A 21079-nucleotide genomic window follows, 5' to 3' on the forward strand; every position below is an offset into this window, starting at 1 on the left:
ATTGCACACACTTTTTGTTTACAAGAATCATCAACATAAAAAATCACAGCTTGAAAACACAGACATAAAATGATCAAATATTTTGCCTGCTGATCACTCATTCAGCTCTTCTTCATCATCTTCGAACGCCTCTTCGCCATCAGCCGTAGCCTCCTGGTACTGCTGATATTCTGAAACCAGATCATTCATATTACTCTCGGCTTCACTGAACTCCATCTCATCCATACCTTCTCCTGTAAACCAATGCAGGAAGGCCTTGCGTCTGAACATGGCAGAGAACTGCTCGGAAATACGTTTGAAAAGCTCTTGGATGGCGGTGCTGTTGCCGATAAAAGTGGAGGCCATCTTGAGCCCCCTGGGTGGAATGTCACACACTGCGACTTTAACGTTATTGGGGATCCACTCAACAAAATAGCTGCTATTCTTGTTCTGAATAGCCAGCATCTGCTCATCCACCTCCTTCATGGACATGGGGCCACGGAAGACTGTAGCAACCGTGAGGTAACGCCCGTGGCGTGGGTCGCAGGCCGCCATCATGTTTTTGGCATCGAACATCTGCTGTGTGAGTTCAGGCACCGTGAGGGCACGATACTGCTGACTTCCTCTTGCGGTCAACGGCGCAAAACCCGGCATGAAGAAATGAAGACGGGGGAAAGGGACCATGTTGACGGCCAGCTTGCGCAGGTCAGCGTTAAGCTGCCCGGGGAACCTCAGCGACGTGGTGACCCCGCTCATGGTGGCCGACACCAAATGATTGAGATCTCCGTACGTGGGGGTCGTGAGCTTGAGCGTTCGGAAGCAGATGTCGTAAAGCGCCTCGTTGTCGATACAGTAGGTTTCGTCTGTGTTTTCCACCAGCTGATGTACAGAGAGAGTGGCGTTGTAGGGTTCCACCACTGTGTCAGACACTTTCGGTGAAGGCATGATGCTGAAGGTGTTCATGATGCGGTCAGGATACTCCTCGCGGATCTTACTGATCATAAGTGTCCCCATCCCGGATCCAGTTCCGCCGCCCAAGGAATGCGTGAGCTGGAATCCCTGAAGGCAGTCGCAGTGTTCACACTCTTTCCTAACCACATCTAGGACTGAATCCACCAGTTCGGCTCCCTCGGTATAGTGGCCCTTCGCCCAGTTGTTGCCCGCACCTGTCTGTCCTGTAAAAGCAGCGAAAACATTGGGAGAAGATTGGTTTGCAATGAAAATGAAACATAATCCACTAGTCATCAGGCATGGTGAGCCATGTGCCAACTGTCCACCATTCATCATGGCCTGAGAGGAGGAACACAGGACCCTATATGAAGAACATTCTTGAGAAGAAGATTCATGGGATGCATCCAATGACAGAATTCCACTTATGTCTGTGGAATGTCAAGAAAAGATGAACTGCGGTGTATATACAGTATTAGTGAATGTTATTCCTGATGTTGAAACGAAATCTGTGAAATAACTCACATATAGCACATATAGAGTCTGGTAAATGTAAACTTTATGAAATACATGTCTGAGACATAAAGATACATGATACATTCACTGTGGGTGACTGTCTGTGTCATATCATAAAATATTTTTTAGCACTATTATTTGTATTTTAAATTGTGTCATTGTTTCCATGGCAATGGATTAAAATGTAATAAAAGTTTTCACTACGGCTATTTTTAATAATCAGCATAAATGAATGCCATTACAACACATACACAATGTATATTTTGTACTTACTGTACATATTAGGACATTAGGATTTTTACTTGTATTTGCTTTTCTATTAAAACATGTTGGATTGCTGAATTGTCATGATCATGTAAAAAAGTATTTGTATGTTTCTTATAACATTCATACTGAAGTCAATATTCTGCATGAAAGCGATTTGACTTTGAACATAGGATACATGTTACAAGTAATAAAAACTATATCAGAATTATGAAACAATGTTGGGAGATAGTGGAATTCAATTGTGACGCAAATCCTAAAGTTTGCTGAGATTACCAAAAATATAGTTGTCAGGGCGAAAAAGCTGTCCGAATGCCCCGGATCGAACACTGTCCATAGTTCCTGGCTCCAAGTCCACAAGCACTGCTCTGGGAACATATTTCTGTGCTAAACACATGAAAAAGCAATTTCAGTACTACAACAGACCATCATTTAATAAAGGAAAGTCAGAGCCTCCCACGAAATTCCATTGGGCTGACAACATAAGGTCAATGTGAGTTTGAGAACACATACTCACAGGATGCCTCGTTGTAGTATACATTTATTCTGTCAAGCTGCAGGGTTGAGTCACCTACATAGTTGCCGGCTGGATCAATGCCATGCTCGTCGCTGATGACTTCCCAGAACTAGATGTGTCAGCCACACAACACACATTACACCCCCCAAATAAGAACATTTGTTTCATTTAAAAGTTTTTTTTTGCCACGAAACGCAATATGTGATAAATGGCGAGTGTTTGAGATTCTTTGAATAGTCGCGCACAGTAGGCGCATCTCACCACACCCGACAGACGCAACTGATGCGCATTTTATTGAAGGGCACATGTAACGGGTCGTCGCTATAATCGACACCTTGTCATAAAACACTTTTGAATTTTAAGTTAAGCCAGATATAAACCACTGCCGCTTTTACACCATATAAGGAGAAAAACGCACAAACGAGTAAACAGTTGTCTTTCTTTGTAAGAGTGAAAATATAAAGAAATAGACATTACCTTTGAACCAATCTGATTTCCGCATTGTCCGGCTTGAATGTGCACGATCTCCCTCATTATTGCAGTTGTGTGTAGACACTTTTCTGAATGACTTCTGACTTTCTGCTCTTGTATCTTCAGCTTTCACTCTGGCGCTGATTGGTCGACCGCTAAATGACGTAACGGCCGAGCAATCGCATGGTGTGCTTTGCTGTCACGATTCTGTACCCCCACCTCGACATTCAGGTTTTTTTTCTTAAATTGTGTTTCGATTAATGATTTTATTGAACATCTTAAAGTTCTTGTACTATTTGGAGACATACTTCATTGTGACTGTGTTAATTAAAATATTAAATAAATGAATACACCATAACTATAGTGACAGGATTGAAAATGTGGACACATTTATTTGTCAAATACAGTTCAGTTTCTTCAGTGAGAACAAGAACGTTTTGGGGACTGTCTGTCACATTCTGCACAATAGTCAGTCAAGTCATATTGATGTGTGTGATCTAAATCCTGTCCCACAAATTTCGTTTCCAGACATTCCATTTTCACCATCGGTAAACCATTAAGACATACGTGTTACACAAAAGTGTGTCTAATCCCACAAAAAAACACATTTCTATAATAACCTAATCAGAAAGGTATAGGTCACCCAGGAAGAATCTTTGAAAAGTATAATCTGACAGACTGTTTTCATAACCTTCCTTAACAGTACTGTCTCCTGTTTGTTTGTTTGGTTGGCTGGTTTTTTACTATGTCTGTTTTGTAAACTACATTTTGATGGATAACAAAGAAAACAGATAGGTTGTTGAAGAAAACCAGCCACAAAACCAGTTAAACTGGCAGAAAGTGATGAAAGACAATTATATGGAAAATGTTTTGTTCATATTAAGAGCACTGGATTCTTTTTACTTGCTACACACAACATTTTAAGTTACAAGATTAGCAGTTACAGTATTCCGTCCAAAACATAAAAACCAAAGACGCTGTTAAGGCTGCATGTCTAAGCACTCATCCCTCACCGTAAAACAATCATTGTGCAGGAGTAAGGAGTGAGTAACTATATGTAGTGTGATGTAAAGCTCATCGAGAGTATTCCTCTTCCTCAATTTGCCGTAATCCATACGTGGAGCTACAGAGAAGAACATGGCCTGCCACTCTGGCTGCGTTCAGGATACATCGCAAAAAAGACCTGCAAAAGAAAGAGCAAGAACAAAATAAGGTTTCTAAATAAAACAAAATGTGTCAAGGGTCTTAAATCTTGACAACAACAAAAAATACAACACTACAGTTCTGACACCTTTGTCATACTGCTTTTAGAAGCCATGGTCATACTATTTTTGTTTGAACATTAACTCTGGTATCACCATGGCGTTTTGGAAAACAACAACAATGATAATTGGAACATCACTGTTCCATGATCACCACAGAACATTTGTATATTTAAAAATGATGTTGATATTTACCGATCTGGTTAGTCCAAATATTTCCTACATGCAGCGTATACCTTCCAGAATACGCTCATATATGCAAAAAAAAAATGAGAATGATGAGAAAAGCTATTTCCTGACTTTATTAATGGATCTGGATTCACACGTGGTGGAGACATAAAAGTATGGTTACATGATTTATAACACTACGGTGAGTGGAATGAAGCCAGTGGAAGAAAGTGATCCTTAGGAGGTGCCAAAATTCTGGGAGAATTTAAGAGCGCAGATATTAAACTAGCACAAATCTAGAAATTAAAGTGGGGTTTCATCTTAACAACATAAACAAACATTATGAGCACTTTTGTGACACCCCCCTCATCTTAACCTCTGGTACATATTCACAAACAATAGAGTGCCTCTATATTATTTCTGACAACAATCAAAATAAGCTGAAAAGAACCGTCACTTGTCTAAACTTGCTTCTCCAATATTTAAAATTTAGACTGCGATACCAAGCTCAACCGCTAGATGTCAATGCACCACATGGTTTCAACTACAGGACCCCATTCAACAAATAGTTAATGTAATAAAATGAACATTACAACAAAATATAAAAAAATATTTATTTAATACAACAATTATACAATAAAAAAAAAAAAATACAAATTAATATTAACATAAAATAAAGAAATATAAAAAGTTATTTTATTTGTCACAGTCACCAGCTGCAGTGCCCTCTCAATTCCACTAGAGGGCACTCCTCTTTTCTCCACCCGTCCTGGCCGCCAAGCCAGCGTCTCCAGCCTTCATTGCCGCCGGTCCTGAGCCTGCTCGCAAGATGGCCGCCAGTCCAGAGCCCGCTCGCAAGATGGAAGGCAATCCAGAGTCTCCAGTCATCGCACCTGGTCACACCACTGGTTCCAAGTCCGGAGGTTCTGGAGATACCTGTTCCAGAGGTTCTTCCCTTGGAGTCTGCTCTGCTGGAGGTGGTTGCTTCATTGGGGTGTGTCTGGGCTGTGCACTGCTCTTGTGTTCTTGGGGCGATTGACGAACTGGCGGCTCCAAAGTTCCCCAAGCCAGTTCCGTCCGGCCTTCCAGAGGTCTTCGAGCCAGTCCCCTCTGGCCTTCCGGAGGTCTTCGAGCCGGTCGCATCCAGCCTTCCAGAGGGCTTCGAGCCGGTCTTGTCCGGTCTTCCAGAGATCTTCGACCCAGTCCTGTCCAGCGTTGCAGAGGTCTTCGAGCCGGTCCCCTCAGGCCTTCCAGAGGGCTTTGAGCTGGTCCTGCCCGGCCTTCCAGAGGTCTTCGAGCCAGTCCCGTTTGGCGTATCTGAGTTCCCTATCTCGTCCAAGATGGACACCTATGATCTTCCTGAGATCCATGCCTGCCACCCCCTGGCCTCCTGACCAGCCTGTGCCTCCCTGGCCGCCTGACCAGCCTGACCTCCCTGGCTGCCTGACCAGCCTGCCCCTCTACACCGCCTCTGCTTCACGCCCCAGGTCCTGTTCTCCTTCATGGGCCTGGCCCAGCAACCCCTTCCCCGGTTCCACCTCCACTCCACCACCCTCCTGGACTATTAGGTTAAGGGCATCTGGAATCCACACTTAGAGGGGGGGGCTATGTCACAGTCATCAGCTGCAGTGCCCTGTCAAAGACACAAGAGGCCACTCTCCACGTCAGCCGGACTGTCATTCACTGCATGTCCCATAAGTCACTGCCTGGACTCATTGTTAAACCGGAAGTTAACTGGGGGTCGCGAGAGCGTGTGTCCGATGAAACGTCTATAGATAAACATGCGTATAGATATACAGTATATATTGTCAAGCTATTCTTTGAGAAGGTACATAGGACCAGATTATCACAGAGGAAAGGGCCTTGAAACACCCAAAACACCATGGCAACACCCTAAAAATCACATACAGTACAGCACCAGATACCTGGCAACCACCCACAAGAGATCATAACATCCAGGATTCAGAATCAGAAATAAGAAAGTCTTTTTATAGTGTCTCAGCAAAGAAAAAAGTAAAGGACATAAACAAGTTAAAAATAATGATTGCTTACTTTAATATCTCCTTGGCTCTGTAGCAGTGAATGTCATATGAGAGTGTATATATTTCATAAAGTGTGGCTTTAATAGTAAGACAGCCCAGAAAATCCTGTGGGTCCAGTTTGTACAGGTCAAAGCTCAGATGGGCGATTCCTTTCCTTTTTGGTTGAGTGAAACTCGGCAGAACCTGTAAAATATGAATTGGGGCCAATTCTTTATTACAAATCAATGTTGTTTCAAGGTTTGGAATAATATTTTAAATTAACATAAACAGTTTGAATTATTAATGATATATGGTTTGAGGGAAAACAATTACAATAATTTAAAGACTTGTTAAATATGGTATTTTATTTTTACTATAAACAAATTTTCAGGGGATTACTGTATTTATTTGTAACAGATTTTTTTACATTCTGTATAACTAACCTGTTTATTTGGGGTCCAAACTTTCCCTTTCTCTACAACCACAAACACAGTGTTAGTTGGCAGAGACTGAAAAAAGGCTTCAGAGTCCACCACGGTCCCATCATCCTCAAGCACCAGAGTGAATACGTGACAGGTTACTAGGAAAGAACTGGCCACCTGTAGATATATGCTCATCATTCATGTGAACAACCAAATAAAGAACCAAATAACTTTTATAGCAAGATAAATGTATACGTATATTTCCAGTCCGAATATATTCTTTCAGTCTATGATTTTTTATGTAATGCCAAAATGTTTTGTTTATATGTCAGGGGATGCACTATATACAAGCTGTTTGTAAATACTTGAATTTTCTTAATAAGCTGTGTTTTGTCATTAAAATGGTATTATTCTGTATAAGATGTGTCTGTAAATGAAAATGGCCTGTTATGATAAAAAGAAGAATTAAATTAAAGTTAAAGGCTTGTTTTTTCCCCCTTATTTCATAATATGGCCCACAGAGAGCTGAAATAGAATTGTTGCACCATAACCATAACCCAACCACTCCACAGAGAAGCACAGATATCTGACCTTGTCTATGAGGTCTTCCAGAGATGTAGCCATGAAACCCTTTCTCCCACGGCGGTGCGGTGTGCAAACCCTGTATGGACGGGGCTGTGGAGGAGACAGCATACGCTGTGCCAGAGAGTTCTGTACCAACGACACAGACCTACAGCACAACAGTCATTCTGTCTTTATCATTAATTTTCAATAAAATATAGATATTATGGAATAAATGTAAACAATTCACTTCTGTTTGTGTTTTAATTCAGTTGTCACAGGATCGTTTTTAGAACAAGATCGTGTGATTGTAGAAATGAAAGGGTTATAAAAGGATTTAATGGTGACCTACTGTAGGGACCCAGGCAAAGTCCCATTGACCAAACAATTTGGATTATAAATTAGGAATTGGGTTAATATGCTTAAAGATTAAAGACTATTTGTAAAATTTGAGGTGAAATGTAAACGGTAAATAAGTGAATAGACACACATTACTGTACAGTATATACAGTACAAGCATGTACTATACACTGTATTTTGACTGTATTTATAAAATGCAAACAACATTATTTTGTTCTAGTTACAAAAGCATAAACAATATATTAATACATGCCTAAGATATTAACTGGTGTTGAAATTACTATAAATTATGTATAAAGCCCAAATAATGTCTTACCTCATTAAAGATGTAGGAACTAAAGTTTTTGCATACTCCATACTTGACAGAACCATTGTTAGCTTTAAGGACACAATAACTGAACTGGAACTGAAAAACACTCCTAATACTCTCAGCAGAAAGTACGTCTGACCCTCAGAAGGAATTTGTGTTGAGGACTGATGTAAGAGCTCCGTGCTGAGCATGACCTACAGTGAGCCGCATTCATTTTAATACATCCCAATCATAACTGGTTGTTACTCAGTGACTGAGAAGAATAAAGTGTTATACTTTTGTGTACTAGCTCTTATTTGTAACCTTAGTACATATTATACACAAACTACAAACATAAAACTCTGTACACTTTACAATTTGTTCAGTGATAATAATGTACATTTAGCAGACATTTAATGATTCATGATTTACTGTACACTACAAATCTATGGTGCACTGAATGTGTTTATATAAAAATATAGAATTATAACCTGAAACCACTTGATATTTGTCTGTGTGGGATTATGAAATGTGATAAATGCTCTGCACAGAAGTGGAATAAAGGTTACAGATTGGGATACTGAGTCAAAGATGATCTGAGTTACTGAGAAAAAGAGTAAATTCCACAGAAAGAAACATCTGGTAACACGCTATGTCATGCATTCTAATTTCTTTACATTGTTAAATTGTGGCTTCTCATGCTTAGCATGTTCAACTTGTTAAAAAACGAGTTGGACATAGACATAGTATTTCTGTGCTTGATACAATCCCCCAGCACTCCAACTCCCTGTTTCGTCACAGGGATCATGTTCCTATAATTGGACAATTCTCCCAGATAAGGTCGGCAAGGCGAAAGAAAAAGCCCGCCCACACGCCAAACGATAGTAAAACCTGCCTACCATCAAGATTGCCTGCACTACGTTCAAGATTGGCTGCACTGCGCCAAGATTGGCTGCGCTGTGGGCCTGCAACTGCAGCTCATTATTCTTGCAATAGTGAGAGAAGTCAGTAGTTTGTTTGTTCACAGCATTTCAGTAATGGATGTTATAAAACGGTGGATATAATGCTGGATTTGGAGATCGTTTGAAACAGATAAATGCGCTAAATACGCAGATAAATAAGTGCTAAATCACATTTCCAAGACAACGCGGTCATGCCGATATGCCTTATTCAACATTAGAAAGGTTAGACCCTATCTCACTGAGCATGCGGCACAACTCCTTGTCCAGGCCCTGGCGATCTCAAGGTTGGACTACTGCAATGATCTCCAATGACTATCTGTATGACATATCGCTTATTGCTCCCTAAACTCTTTATACGTCGCTTTGGATAAAAGTGATTGCTATATGGCTAAATGTAAATGTGCTCTAGTTCCGTCCCCCTTGCCTGCCTCCATCAGCTTGTGTTTTTTCCTGAAATAATCCAGCTGTATCTCTCTTTTATAAATGTGATCAAGCTTAACACTCTTCGAAGATACCACATATGCAATACTACTGTATAGGATCTCAAGATCTGTTGCAACTCGTGTCTATGATGTATTATGTGTATCTGTTTTTCTCACCACTTTCCTCATGTTATGCTGTATTTTTCTTTTTAAATCCATTTCGTTACTCTGTACTTGTATATGTGTAAGGACAATAAATTGAATCCAATCCAATCCAATCCAATCCAATCCAAAGATTAATATGAGATTGGCAGAAACTGCGTGTATTACCCCATCTTTAAGGTTGTTTCTGCCGCTACGGGCACTTTTAAATAATTTAGATTTAGATTAGATTTAGATTTTTAGATGTCATATTATGCTTTATATATATATATATATATATATATTCACAGTGTCCTTACACTATGACAAAATATAAATTAATAACTCATGTGATTTAATATAAAATTATGAAGCATTTAGGTCCAATTTCACCATATTTGTCCCACAACTCGGTCACAGTGTTAAAATACGTAAAATAAGCTAAATTGAATTATAATGTGACATTATTTCAAACGGAATTGTTTAATATAGCCTTATCATTTTTATGATTTTTCAAGTAATGTGTATATTACTGTTTAATTCATGTATATTAAGATGCTTCAAAACTAATGCAGCACACCTTGATAGCTGCTAATACATGCAATATTGCAAAAGTGTAATTTCCACAAATTTTACTGCAGAACATTTTCAAGGTTTACTGTAAGCTATATTACATTACAAATATCAAAATCTTAATGACTCAGTGCAATTTTGTTCACCGTTTTATATGTATTACAGATGATAAACATTCACAGGGGTTGACGTTTTTACATTTTGGACAATCAAAAGTGTCCGTAGTTGCAGAAACTCCCTTAAATAAAAAAAACGAATTGATCAAAAAGGCTTTGAATCTCTCAGACTAACACTACACGTAGTATATATTATCAATACAGAAACGCGCTCTACCCGACTCCTGTTCCTATCAAACATGTATTCATTCATCACGTGACACCTGTTATTTTCACCTGCGCGGTTTACTAGTATGAAACAATCCCAATCGTTACTGTTTTTGATAATCTTAGATAATCGTCAAGCGCTTTAAACACAGCACCGAGAAAGGTGCGTCTTCCCTGAGCCCCAAATTCTTCCAGGCGATCCGATTTACCGTCACTTTGAGAGCATCTAATAAAAATGTACTGTGCCGAAACAGTAGGTGGCGATCACATCATAAAACATACTTGATCCGCTCTGAGCCGTGATAGAGTAAGAATGAGCTCATGTCTGATTGGCTGATATGCAGTCTTGTGGGCGGGATATTTCAGGTGATTGACAGTAGCACAGCGCACAGACTGATCAGTGTACATAAACTTTGATCGTTGTGTGTTAGTGTGATGGCAGCTGTGTTCAAATTCCTCTCGCCGTTGAGATTTTATCGATTGGCCCGGTAAGAGCTACGTTACGGATATAATGCATGAATGGGAGGAGTGATTTCGATCAGTTTTAGACTTTAAATGCACTGATCTTGTCTGCAGATGTATTTGAATGATTGTTGTGAAGATAATCGTATGCATCATGTTGTGTTATGCCGTAAATACTTGTGTACATTTGCTGTCTAGGTAGTTTTAACAACAACAGGTTATCTTACCTTGTGTTGGCATTGACCTTTGCCCTATTTCTTGATGTCAGATTTTCACCTTTCCCTCACATACACTACAAATGACACATTTCACAGAGAGTCCTGAGTGTTTTGCAGACATTTTCATACACTTGATTTTTTACTGATATTCAGGGCATCTAAGGCTTCATTCGTCCCATGTGTTCAGCTGCACAGTACTAATGCAGTTATGGGAGCAACAGTAGAAGATTTCAACAGGGCCAAAGAACAGCTGAGCACTTTGAAGAAGGACCCGGGCAATGAGGTCAAACTCAAGATCTATGCACTCTTTAAACAGGTGAGAAGCTGATAAAGAATTGCAGTAGAGGATCTGAGAGGCCACACGGCTGGTTTAGCAAGACTGTGAATCTATCCATTTCTCTGCCTTATTGTATATCTGTAAACTCGGTGATTCTCACGAAATCTTGGCTTTAAGATGTGAAACACCATTTTTTTAAACACTTTAAAGCAACACACTTCCTTTTAATTAATTTAAAACAAGGAATGATATGTTTAACCAATTAAAACAGTTTGACTGGCAGCTTAATACACATTTACACTTAATACACGCTTTCCTGTAGCTCAGTGGTAAGGGCATAAGGTTGTGGGTTCAATCCCAGGGGATTGCAAATACCTATGTAAAATGTATAGGATAAAGCAATGTAAGTCGCTTTGGATAAAAGCATCTGCTAAATGCCTAAATGTAAATGTAAATTAAAAAAAATACAAAAAAGGCCTTGAAAATTCTCCTTACCGTAACAATATAAAACTGTCAAATCACATAGCACGTGTTGCTGAAAAAGCGAATAAACTTTGTTTTAATCATACATAATAAGACAACAAGACATTAATGAAGTATGTTTTAAAGCAAAATTATGCGTGTAAACATTTTTTAAATGTGGCAATCATATCGGTAGTGAGTTTTAAAATACTGTGTTAAATGTGTGAGAAGAGAATATTAACCTTTTAACTAGAAAAATATCAAGGTTAACTTGTCAGCAATTTGATAGGTACTGGCAAATGTGTTTCTTCACAATAAACTTAATGTAAATATCTTTTATGTGTGTTTAAAAAGTATTTTAGAAATGTTAGGGTGGGTGAGAATATCAGTCACAGACAATTCTTATTTCTTTATTTTTATTATACATGAATATTCTGTTAATTTTTGTAATTATTTTTTCCGAAGTTTGAGAACATCTAGTAGAACACCCAATTGTTTATTTAGAATATTAAACATTTATTCTGTTACGGTACATGTTAGGGTTATGATAAATTCACATTTTACCCATTTTTCAATATTTTACAAAATGTTTCATGTCATTCCTTTGTGAATGATCAGGCCACTCAAGGATCCTGTAACACCTCTAAACCTGGTATGCTGGACTTTGTGAACAAAGCTAAATGGGATGCCTGGAAGAGTCTGGGGTCTGTCTCGCAGGTAAGAGAAAACAAGATGTACAATCCCATTATCCCCCTTGAGAGTCAAAATAAAAACCATTTAGTTAAAGGTTAATTTTACATCACACAGTAAACACATATGCAAAGCACCGTAAGTGATAAGCGTATAATTAACATTTGTTTCGATGTAACCATTAGGAAGAGGCCAGGCAGAAATATGTGGAGCTCATCACATCTCTGGTGGCAACAGAAGGTCCTGCGGTGGCAATACAGCCTGCTGGGAGTGCGAAGGTCTTCCAGACCCTGCTGGTCAGCACAGAAGACAACATCACAGCCATTCGCCTCAACAGACCGGAGAAAAAAAACGCCATTACTGTAGAGGTAAAAAGAACAATAACTAAGTACATTTGAACCCAGCCAGTTTAATACAACCTACTCAATGGATAAAATACTTGATAGAAAGTATTGTCGAAGTGTTACAGTAGTTTACAAAAACAACTATTCCAGAGGGCTTTTTAATAATATTACAATACTTGTAAATTACTATTACTACAATTGTATGTTCCCCTGAGCATTGTCATTTCTGTGTTGATGTTTCCTGTAGATGTACAATGAGTTGATTGAGGCGCTGGATCTTGCTGGAAAAGATGATTCTGTCATTACAGTGGTTACAGGTGATGTGTCATTTAAAATGCCACAGCATTATTATATTTAGTCAATTTATTTGTTTTCTGATCCTTGTTTTGCTGTCTGAAAAGGCAGTGGAGATTATTACTGCAGCGGAAATGACCTGAACAACTTCACTAACACACCAGCTGGTGGCGTCGAGGCGCTGGCTAAAAGTTCTGGGGAGCTACTGAGGTATACTGTATTTCTCTCTGATATGAACTAGTTTATGAGTTGCTGAAAAGATGTTTTGTATGAATGTATGTGTGCTCATATTTTTTAGGGGGTATGTAAAGGCGTACATTGATTTCCCCAAACCCCTGATTGCAGTTATAAATGGACCTGCAGTGGGGGTGTCAGTCACTCTGTTAGGACTTTTTGATGTTGTTTATGCTACAGAGAGGGTGAGCTGATTTTTTATACTGCTTTTTTTGTATTAATTGAAGTCGGTTCATCCGTCCTTTATTGTATGTGTTTTCTTTGAACTGTAGGCGACGTTTCACACACCCTTCAGCCAGTTAGGTCAGAGTCCCGAGGGCTGCTCTTCATATCTTTTCCCTAAAATGATGGGTGCAGCAAAGGTATGCACATACACGCCTTCAAAATTTGAGATTATAATTACAGAAAAATGATGAATTTGCAGATTTTGCTATATTTCTTTCACCAGTTATCCTACAGGCCTCAGATACTGCATGTCGTGCTGAGTTCATTATCACTCTATGATCTGAATGTTTTTTTACTTTACCGCAGTTTATTCAATGAACAAAAAGTTCTGAAGCCAGTAATTAAGAAGAAACAGTAATTAATGGTGACTATTGTATATGACCCCTGCATATCTTATGACAGTATTCTAGATTTGTATTTTAAGTACTATTTTTGTTTAAATTCCAAATGTTTATTTAGATTTTTAATATACTTAACATATATTATTATTATTGTTAGTATTTTGTTTATAAACATTTTGTTTATTTTTATTATGCTTATTAGTTGTGTAAAAATAAACAATTTGAATTAAATACTGACTGCAACATTATAACCCTATAACAAATCCTGTTAATAACTAAAATGTAATTAAGTTGTCTGACAATGTTAGCACTTGGTCAGTATTAAAAAAAATCTTCATCTGGTTAGTTCATTGTTAATTTACAGTATGATAACTCTGTTGTCTCCATGTGCAGGCAAGTGAGATGTTGTTGTTCAATAAGAAGCTAACGGCTGCACAGGCCTGTGAACTCGGTCTGGTGACCGAAGTCTTTCCTGACAACACCTTTCAGACAGAGGTGTGGACCAGACTGAAGGCGTATGCCAAACTGCCCAGAACTGTAAGTGAACCTATAATTTACTCTATTGTTCCAGTGTTTTAAAATGCTCTTATATAATTCTTAAATGTCAAGAAAAAATACAGTCGGATGAAGTGCAGATGTTAGAATGTCATCGTTTTTGTGGTCATGGTCTTCCTCTCGTACCCTTTCAGTCTTTGGCCCTGTCGAAGCAGCTGATCCGAGGGATTGAGAAAGAGAAACTTCACGCTGTGAATGACGCAGAGGTGGAGAGACTGGTGGAGCGCTGGCTCTCGGATGAGTGCATGCAGGCCATCATGAGTTTCTTCCAGTCCAAATCTAAACTGTGATGAGAACAAAACGTTCAGATGAACTTGATATGAATCAGCAACCTCTCATCAGTCATTTTTTACTTGCAGTATAATATGCCAGTTAACTTTTACCACATCCCGAAAACTCAGTCACAAACTGATTAATGCTGTATGTGTAATAGTGGAGGATTTATGTTATGTCAAATCGCATTATACATGTGATTTTATTTAGCTGTTGTCATATTGAATTAGAAGACAATGTAACAAATTTTAAAAGCAGGATAAACCGTTTCGTCTGTTTGCCAGATGTGCACTTAGTAACACTTAATGCCTTATCGATTATTAAGTGAGCACATTTTACATTTAATATGAAGCCTGTAGTATATTTACCAGAAGGCCAAAATTCCTAATGTTCTAATTCAAATAAAGAAATTCTTAGTATTGGGCTGTGACAGTTTTAATACTAACTTAAACACTATCTTGAAATATTTACAGTAGTACATCACGCAAAACAAGTTTTTTTGTTGTTGTTGCTTTTTTGGGGAATTGGTAGTACTATGATATGAGAATAGCATACATTTCAAGAAATAACCTGTTAATTCAGATTTTTAAGTAAATTATTTACTTTAATCCGTACTTTGTCAATTCCGTTATTGGTTATGTTAGAAACACAGGTTGTTACAAAGTGTATCCAGCAGATGGCGGACTACACCAATAAAAAAAATCTTTCGGACAGAGGAAAACATTATACTAATAATACACTTACAAAAAATGGTCAAGAAGAGTCACGTTCGCAATTTATGCGCCTCATCAACTTTATTTGCATCAAGCTCATCTAACATTTGAAGCTGCAAATGCTTTGCAACTACTTGATTTGCATTACCTTTGTGTGACCGATAGCAAGACCCTTATTTTAGTTTAGTGATGGAAAAAAGTTCAACTGATAGTCTGTCTAAAAGGTTAGAAGCCTCTTATCTCTAGTGGGCAGAATGACTTGCGTATGTGGGTATTCATTTGTCTGTGTTAGGGTTCACCGACAAGCCCAGTATTGTCAAATGAAGACTATGAGGAACACGTAATTAGTAATCTCACTTTTCCCACATCGTCTGTGCGCTTAATAAGAAGGACATGAGACTGGTGTAAACCTGTGGATTATTCAATCGATAGTGCCATACTGTGGTGTGCTACGTCTTCTTCACACCATTGAAGTTGTCAAGCGATAAGCGTCTGCGTGTGTGTAAAAGGTCATTCAAAATCTTATTTTTATTCAAATACATAGACATGAAGCAGTATGTAACATGCAAAAATCTATTTGCATTTTGTCTGAAAACTGTTCAGTGGATGTCTTCAGCTTTGGGTGTCGAAATAGTGGAACCTTTAGGTTCAACATGTTTAACTTGAAATTTCCGTTTGGAAACTTCCAGAGAAGCCCCGCGGTGTTATTCATCCGAGTTATGATCTGGTAATGCCACTGCTGAACAAGTGGGATGTATGACACGGATTCTTGGCATTTGTGACCCTGGACAACAAGACCAGTCTTATGGGTCAATCTTTTTAAATTGAGATGTTTACATAATCTGGAAGCTGGATAAATAAGCTTTCTATGGATGTATGAGTTGTTAGAATAGGACAATGTCTGGCTGAGATACAACCTTTAAAAACTCTGTAATCTGAGAGTGCAAAAAAATCTAAATATTGAGAAAACTGCCTTTGAAATTGTTAATCAGGGGCACAGTTGCAGGCCAACCAACTCAAAAAAATAAAGTTTTTATATATTTAAGGTATGAAATTTGCTAAATATCTTCATGGAACATGATCTTTACTTAATATCCTAATGATTTTTGGCATAAAAGAAAAATGAATTATTTTGACCCATACAGTGTATTAGTGAGTTTTTAGTGAGTAGACACTTCTGAAGCGTTGTTGTGGACAATGGTTATTCGTTATCCATAATTATTTGACCTGAATCATGGCTGAGTAATTTGAATGAACAAGAGGAAGCATTCCATGAAAACACCTCATGGATGAAACATCCGGTTATGAAATCCACAACAGGAAAATTGTGGTTATCAAAACATTACAAAGTGTCATCGTGATACAGCAGAAAACATTCCTTAATGCTGCCACTGAAACATGACACTGTGCATTGAAATATGTGTGCGTAAATATAACATTTATTTAATGGAAAATATGTCTCCACTGTGTTATTCCACCAAAAGGCTGTAAAATGTCCTTTATTGAACCTTACAGCAGGTGCATCCTTACGGACTGAACAGATGCCGTCACTGTGGCCCTCTGCTCATAAAACACTGAGCAAAACCTGAACAACTGTCTTCCCCGGTCTCTGCGCGAACCACATCGACAGCTCTTTCCTCATACTGTTTGACAGCTAGCAGTTAAAAATGCAGACACTTCACTGATAAATGAAACAACTGCTAACAGTTGGGACTACCCATAGGAACCGGCCTAGAGTTAGGCCTTAATAAAAAACAATGGCTGTAAGACTCTCTGGAAGCATGCCGAGCCAAACAGGAGACGATTGCCTCCAATCTGAAGGCTTAACTCTCCCCTGAGTGAAGATCTAACCTTAAAAAAAGTCCATGCCCTAGGTTTAATACGCCGTCCAATATGAAAATCCCACAAGACGGTTCTCTCCAAACTCTTAAAGCATGGCCTCTCTTAAAGACGCATGTTTCGAGTTACGTGCTAATATGGCATCTCCCAGGACTAGTTATGTCATCTGTGGCACGGTCCATAATTCACTTTCCAGCTACACGGATACATTAGGTATCTTTGGGGTAATCCAGCAGAGGCTGTAAAAAACGGTCTTTCCAAGTCTCGTAAAGCTGCGGGTTGTGATTTAAAGGCCATCTACCACTGAGCTCAGGTTGGGTTTTATCTGCCGTATGAGTCTTCTGCCTTCTTCACCATTACATTCTCATGTTCATTGTCAGAACGTTCTTTCGAATCTACCCGCTACTGCGAATGTCAGCTGCTGCAGGGGGAAGAATAGGATACACCTTGTACAAACAGGGGACAAACAGCATTAAGCCACCAGGTGCTGGGAGAGAAGAAAGGCAAAACACATCCATCATGCATACACCACCGAGCTCCGCTGTTGGCAGGATTATACGGCTGGCTCACGGCAATGCTCTGCCTGGGGTTGAGCTCCTAAACTCATAGAGGAAATTGATGGGAACTGGGGTGATCTTGGGGTGATCTTGTGGAGATGGTGGTCTAGTGGGTTAAACCACTGAACTGGTATATCAAAGGTTGCTGGTTCGATCCCAGCAGCCACCACCAGTGTGTCCTTGAGCAAGACACTTTACTCCATGTTGCTCCAGGGGGATTGTCCCTGTAATAAGTGCACTGTAAGATGCTTTGGATAAAAGCGTCTGGTAAATGTAAATGTAAATGTGATGATGATGATGATGATGATGAGTCATGGGTTTTGCGAGAACAATATAAATGAAGTTAAAATAGGAATATTCTGTCGTCATTTACTTACTCGTATGTTGATCAACACCATTGAGTTTCCTTGTATGGGATAGGAATAGTGTTGTAGTCGAGACCACCAAAACCGAGACCAATACTTTGAGAGGTCGAGACCAAGACAAGACCAAGTCGAGACCAAGACCAGGGCTCCCAAAATTCATTCAAAAGATCCACAAAACACTAAAAAGTCATAATCACATAATAATAGAAGTAACTTGGGGGATTTCTTGTGCAAAAATGTATATGTAGGATGTTTTGTGTTCCATATTTAATCTCCCACCAACTGTAACATATTAACATGTTTGTGCAGGTAAAATTCCAACAACTAAACATAAAAACCGGTGAACACCCAAGATAAATTGAAGTCTGTGACCTTCAACAAAACAAAACATTCAGTGACTTATTAAGTTTCATTGCTTTTTTATCTAATCAATAGGAAAATAGCACAGATTGGTTCTAGATTTGTTTGCGACTAGCCAAAATAGAACAAAAACTTGTGTTTAATTGTGTCTAAAACATAAGTCACTTATTTACTCAAGGTTTGATGAATAATTATAAAAAAATCAATATCACATCAGAGGGTATAACATAAAAATTCTCTCAGAAGTTGCAATCACATCTCGGATATTGTAGGCCTTTGTATAAATTCATTTTGTTAACACATTTCTTTAGGAAAATCTCCCATTCTTCTCTTACCAGCTGTATAAGTAACAGAAGAATCAAATAAGGAATAAGTGGTGAATGCTTTAAAGTCAGAAGTTTTACATCCAATCACTTGAATGATGTTAACACATAAAACATCAAACAATGCACCATCAATTAAGTGTAATTCCAACAGTTGTGGTCTTGACCGGTCTTGAAATAAAATCTCAAGACCACTAAGTCTGAGACCAAGACAAGACTGAGACCAAAGACAGTCTAGACTGAGACAAAATCAAGACCATTAAAAAATGGTCTTGAGACCGGTCTTTAGTACTACAGGACTAAATGAAAGACTGACACCACTGTTCTTTTGTTGAACATCATGTTCCAAAGCAATTGTACTGACAGTACTGACTTGCGTATACATTTGGGCGGTCTTTTGCAATTTAACGGGGGTCTAATACATGCATGGGCAACTTACTGTATAAGTTCTTGTTCATATGTTAAAAAAATTGAATATTATGGAGGGCATTACATTTTGTGAAAATGGTCAAATATGCTGCATCAGTAAAGTTAAAGTAACTTCTCAAAACAAGTCATAACCATGACACTGTTTTTACGTTTTATCTTTCTCCTTAACGCACCCTGTAGTATCCCAAGAAAGTAGAGCACGTATCCAGGAGGCATTAGTGGAGCACATTTAAAAGATTTGTGAAGTGCATGACCTTGTGAATGAGTTGCTGTAGCTCAGTCCGTCAATGAATAATCTGCAGGTTGCCGACGAGGAAGATGTGTTCATGAACAGATGAACGTCCTCTGACCTCCTCACATTCCTCCAGAGAGGGATTTAGAAGACCTCAAGGCCACTCGCGTGATTAACCATTCAAAGCTCTCTCTCTCTTTCTCTCTGAGATACCGCTGATATGTCCAGACAGTGTCCTGAGGTAATCCCTGCAATTGTGCCAACCATTAGAAAGACTATAAAGACCCCAAATAAACTCACGCTACATTGCAAATATTGAAGAACCACTGTAAACACAGGCCCAGATACGAGCGCTCTAGACGCCTGCAGCGTCACTAAAATGGGGTCATTTATGGCCAAGCAGTTAAGATTATCTTGTATTATGTATACACGGCTGGAAGCACATACTGTATTTAGAATCGGGGTTGACCATTAATCCAAACATTGGAGTTTTCTTTCTATATTGGTTCTATAACTGTTCCAGTATATAATATAGGAGAGCATCAGTTCTCATATGTATTTTTCTGGCTGACTTTAAAGGTCTTGGACTATAACTCGTGCAACAACTGCCATAATATAAATATTCCTCTTTTATCTATTGACGTTCCTACAGTGTCATCATACAGTAACCCTATAGATACAATAGGAGGCTGTGGTGTGATGTTTAGGCTTAGGATGCTTAGGAAACTCAATGAACCATGTGAGAGTTCTGGTTTTATCTTACTCTCGATCAATGTCAATGTGCAAAAATAGAAATAAAAGTCGTTATGCGTTAAAAATCCTTCACTCCATTGGAGATGTAATGCCATTTTGTGACATTCCTGTTATGATGCGTCTGTATTTGACTTGAAAGTGCTATACGATATTACTGACGGTGAATATAAAGGGATTTTTGTCTGTTCCTCAAACAAAAGATAAGAGACCACTCCAAACTTATTTTTCGGAATTTACATTTTGTAGGTTGTAACAAGGTTTAATAAAAGGAAGGAAGGAGGCGGGAACCGGTGAACATTCAATCAAACTTTAATAAAAATAAACAAACAATAACACAGAAGTAAAAGATAACATAAGATACAAACGTAAAACATATGTCTGGGCCCGGTCCTCTCTTGTCAGCAGTCCCGTCGCTCGACCTCTTATGCTCCCGATTTCTCCGTGAGATATGCGGGACCGGTGTGCGCACAGCTGATTCCAACTATCACTCACGCCACCGGCCTCGCCTCACGACTCTCGTCCCGCCTTACTCACCACATAGGTGATTAGGTAAAATAATCATTTTTATTCCATTTTCTAACTTTTGACAACATTTCTCACAATTTCCAAAAACAAATGTTCAAAAAAAACTGGTACAAAAATGCAATGATGCATTATTTCAGACCTCGAACACTACTTCATATTCATTTTAAACAACACAACACTAATGTTTTACATGTATTTGAGAAGAGTTCAGTTAGTAAATATTAGATGGAATAGACTAATTTTTAATCCCAGTTTTCATGTGCTTTCATTCTTTCACATTACTGTTTTGTGATGTTTTATCTACAGATTTTCCTTCATTGAATATTCATTTTTCCAGAGCTGTAGATACTTCGGTGGAGCTTGCCAGGCATAGACACTACATTATAAACAATCATTGAACATTGGGACA

The 21079-nt window shown here is 38.7% G+C and overlaps 3 protein-coding genes across 3 annotated transcripts; 1 reads left to right on the forward strand and 2 right to left on the reverse strand.

Annotated features, from left to right (window-relative positions):
• tubb6 (tubulin, beta 6 class V) lies at positions 1-2801 on the reverse strand. Its single transcript, XM_056738966.1, has 4 exons — positions 2702-2801; positions 2225-2333; positions 1984-2094; positions 1-1154 (listed from the first exon to the last, which is right to left on the reverse strand). The coding sequence occupies exons 1-4, from the start codon at positions 2756-2758 to the stop codon at positions 94-96; spliced, it is 1338 nt and encodes a 445-aa protein (XP_056594944.1). The 5' UTR covers positions 2759-2801; the 3' UTR covers positions 1-93.
• Positions 2802-3211: 410 nt separating this feature from the next.
• On the reverse strand, positions 3212-8006 carry cidea (cell death inducing DFFA like effector a). The gene is made up of 5 exons (XM_056738684.1): positions 7806-8006; positions 7160-7298; positions 6590-6745; positions 6178-6350; positions 3212-3878 (listed from the first exon to the last, which is right to left on the reverse strand). The coding sequence occupies exons 1-5, from the start codon at positions 7988-7990 to the stop codon at positions 3770-3772; spliced, it is 762 nt and encodes a 253-aa protein (XP_056594662.1). The 5' UTR covers positions 7991-8006; the 3' UTR covers positions 3212-3769.
• A 2553-nt stretch (positions 8007-10559) lies between these two features.
• Positions 10560-14993, forward strand: eci2 (enoyl-CoA delta isomerase 2). Its single transcript, XM_056737598.1, has 10 exons — positions 10560-10687; positions 11033-11195; positions 12237-12335; positions 12494-12676; positions 12900-12969; positions 13054-13156; positions 13245-13365; positions 13453-13542; positions 14140-14283; positions 14436-14993. Exons 1-10 carry the CDS (start codon positions 10635-10637, stop codon positions 14589-14591), a joined length of 1182 nt encoding a protein of 393 aa, XP_056593576.1. The 5' UTR covers positions 10560-10634; the 3' UTR covers positions 14592-14993.
• Positions 14994-21079: the final 6086 nt, after the last annotated feature.

Source organism: Triplophysa dalaica, chromosome 23 (genome assembly GCF_015846415.1).
Source record: "Triplophysa dalaica isolate WHDGS20190420 chromosome 23, ASM1584641v1, whole genome shotgun sequence".
In the NCBI taxonomy this organism is placed as follows: domain Eukaryota; kingdom Metazoa; phylum Chordata; class Actinopteri; order Cypriniformes; family Nemacheilidae; genus Triplophysa; species Triplophysa dalaica.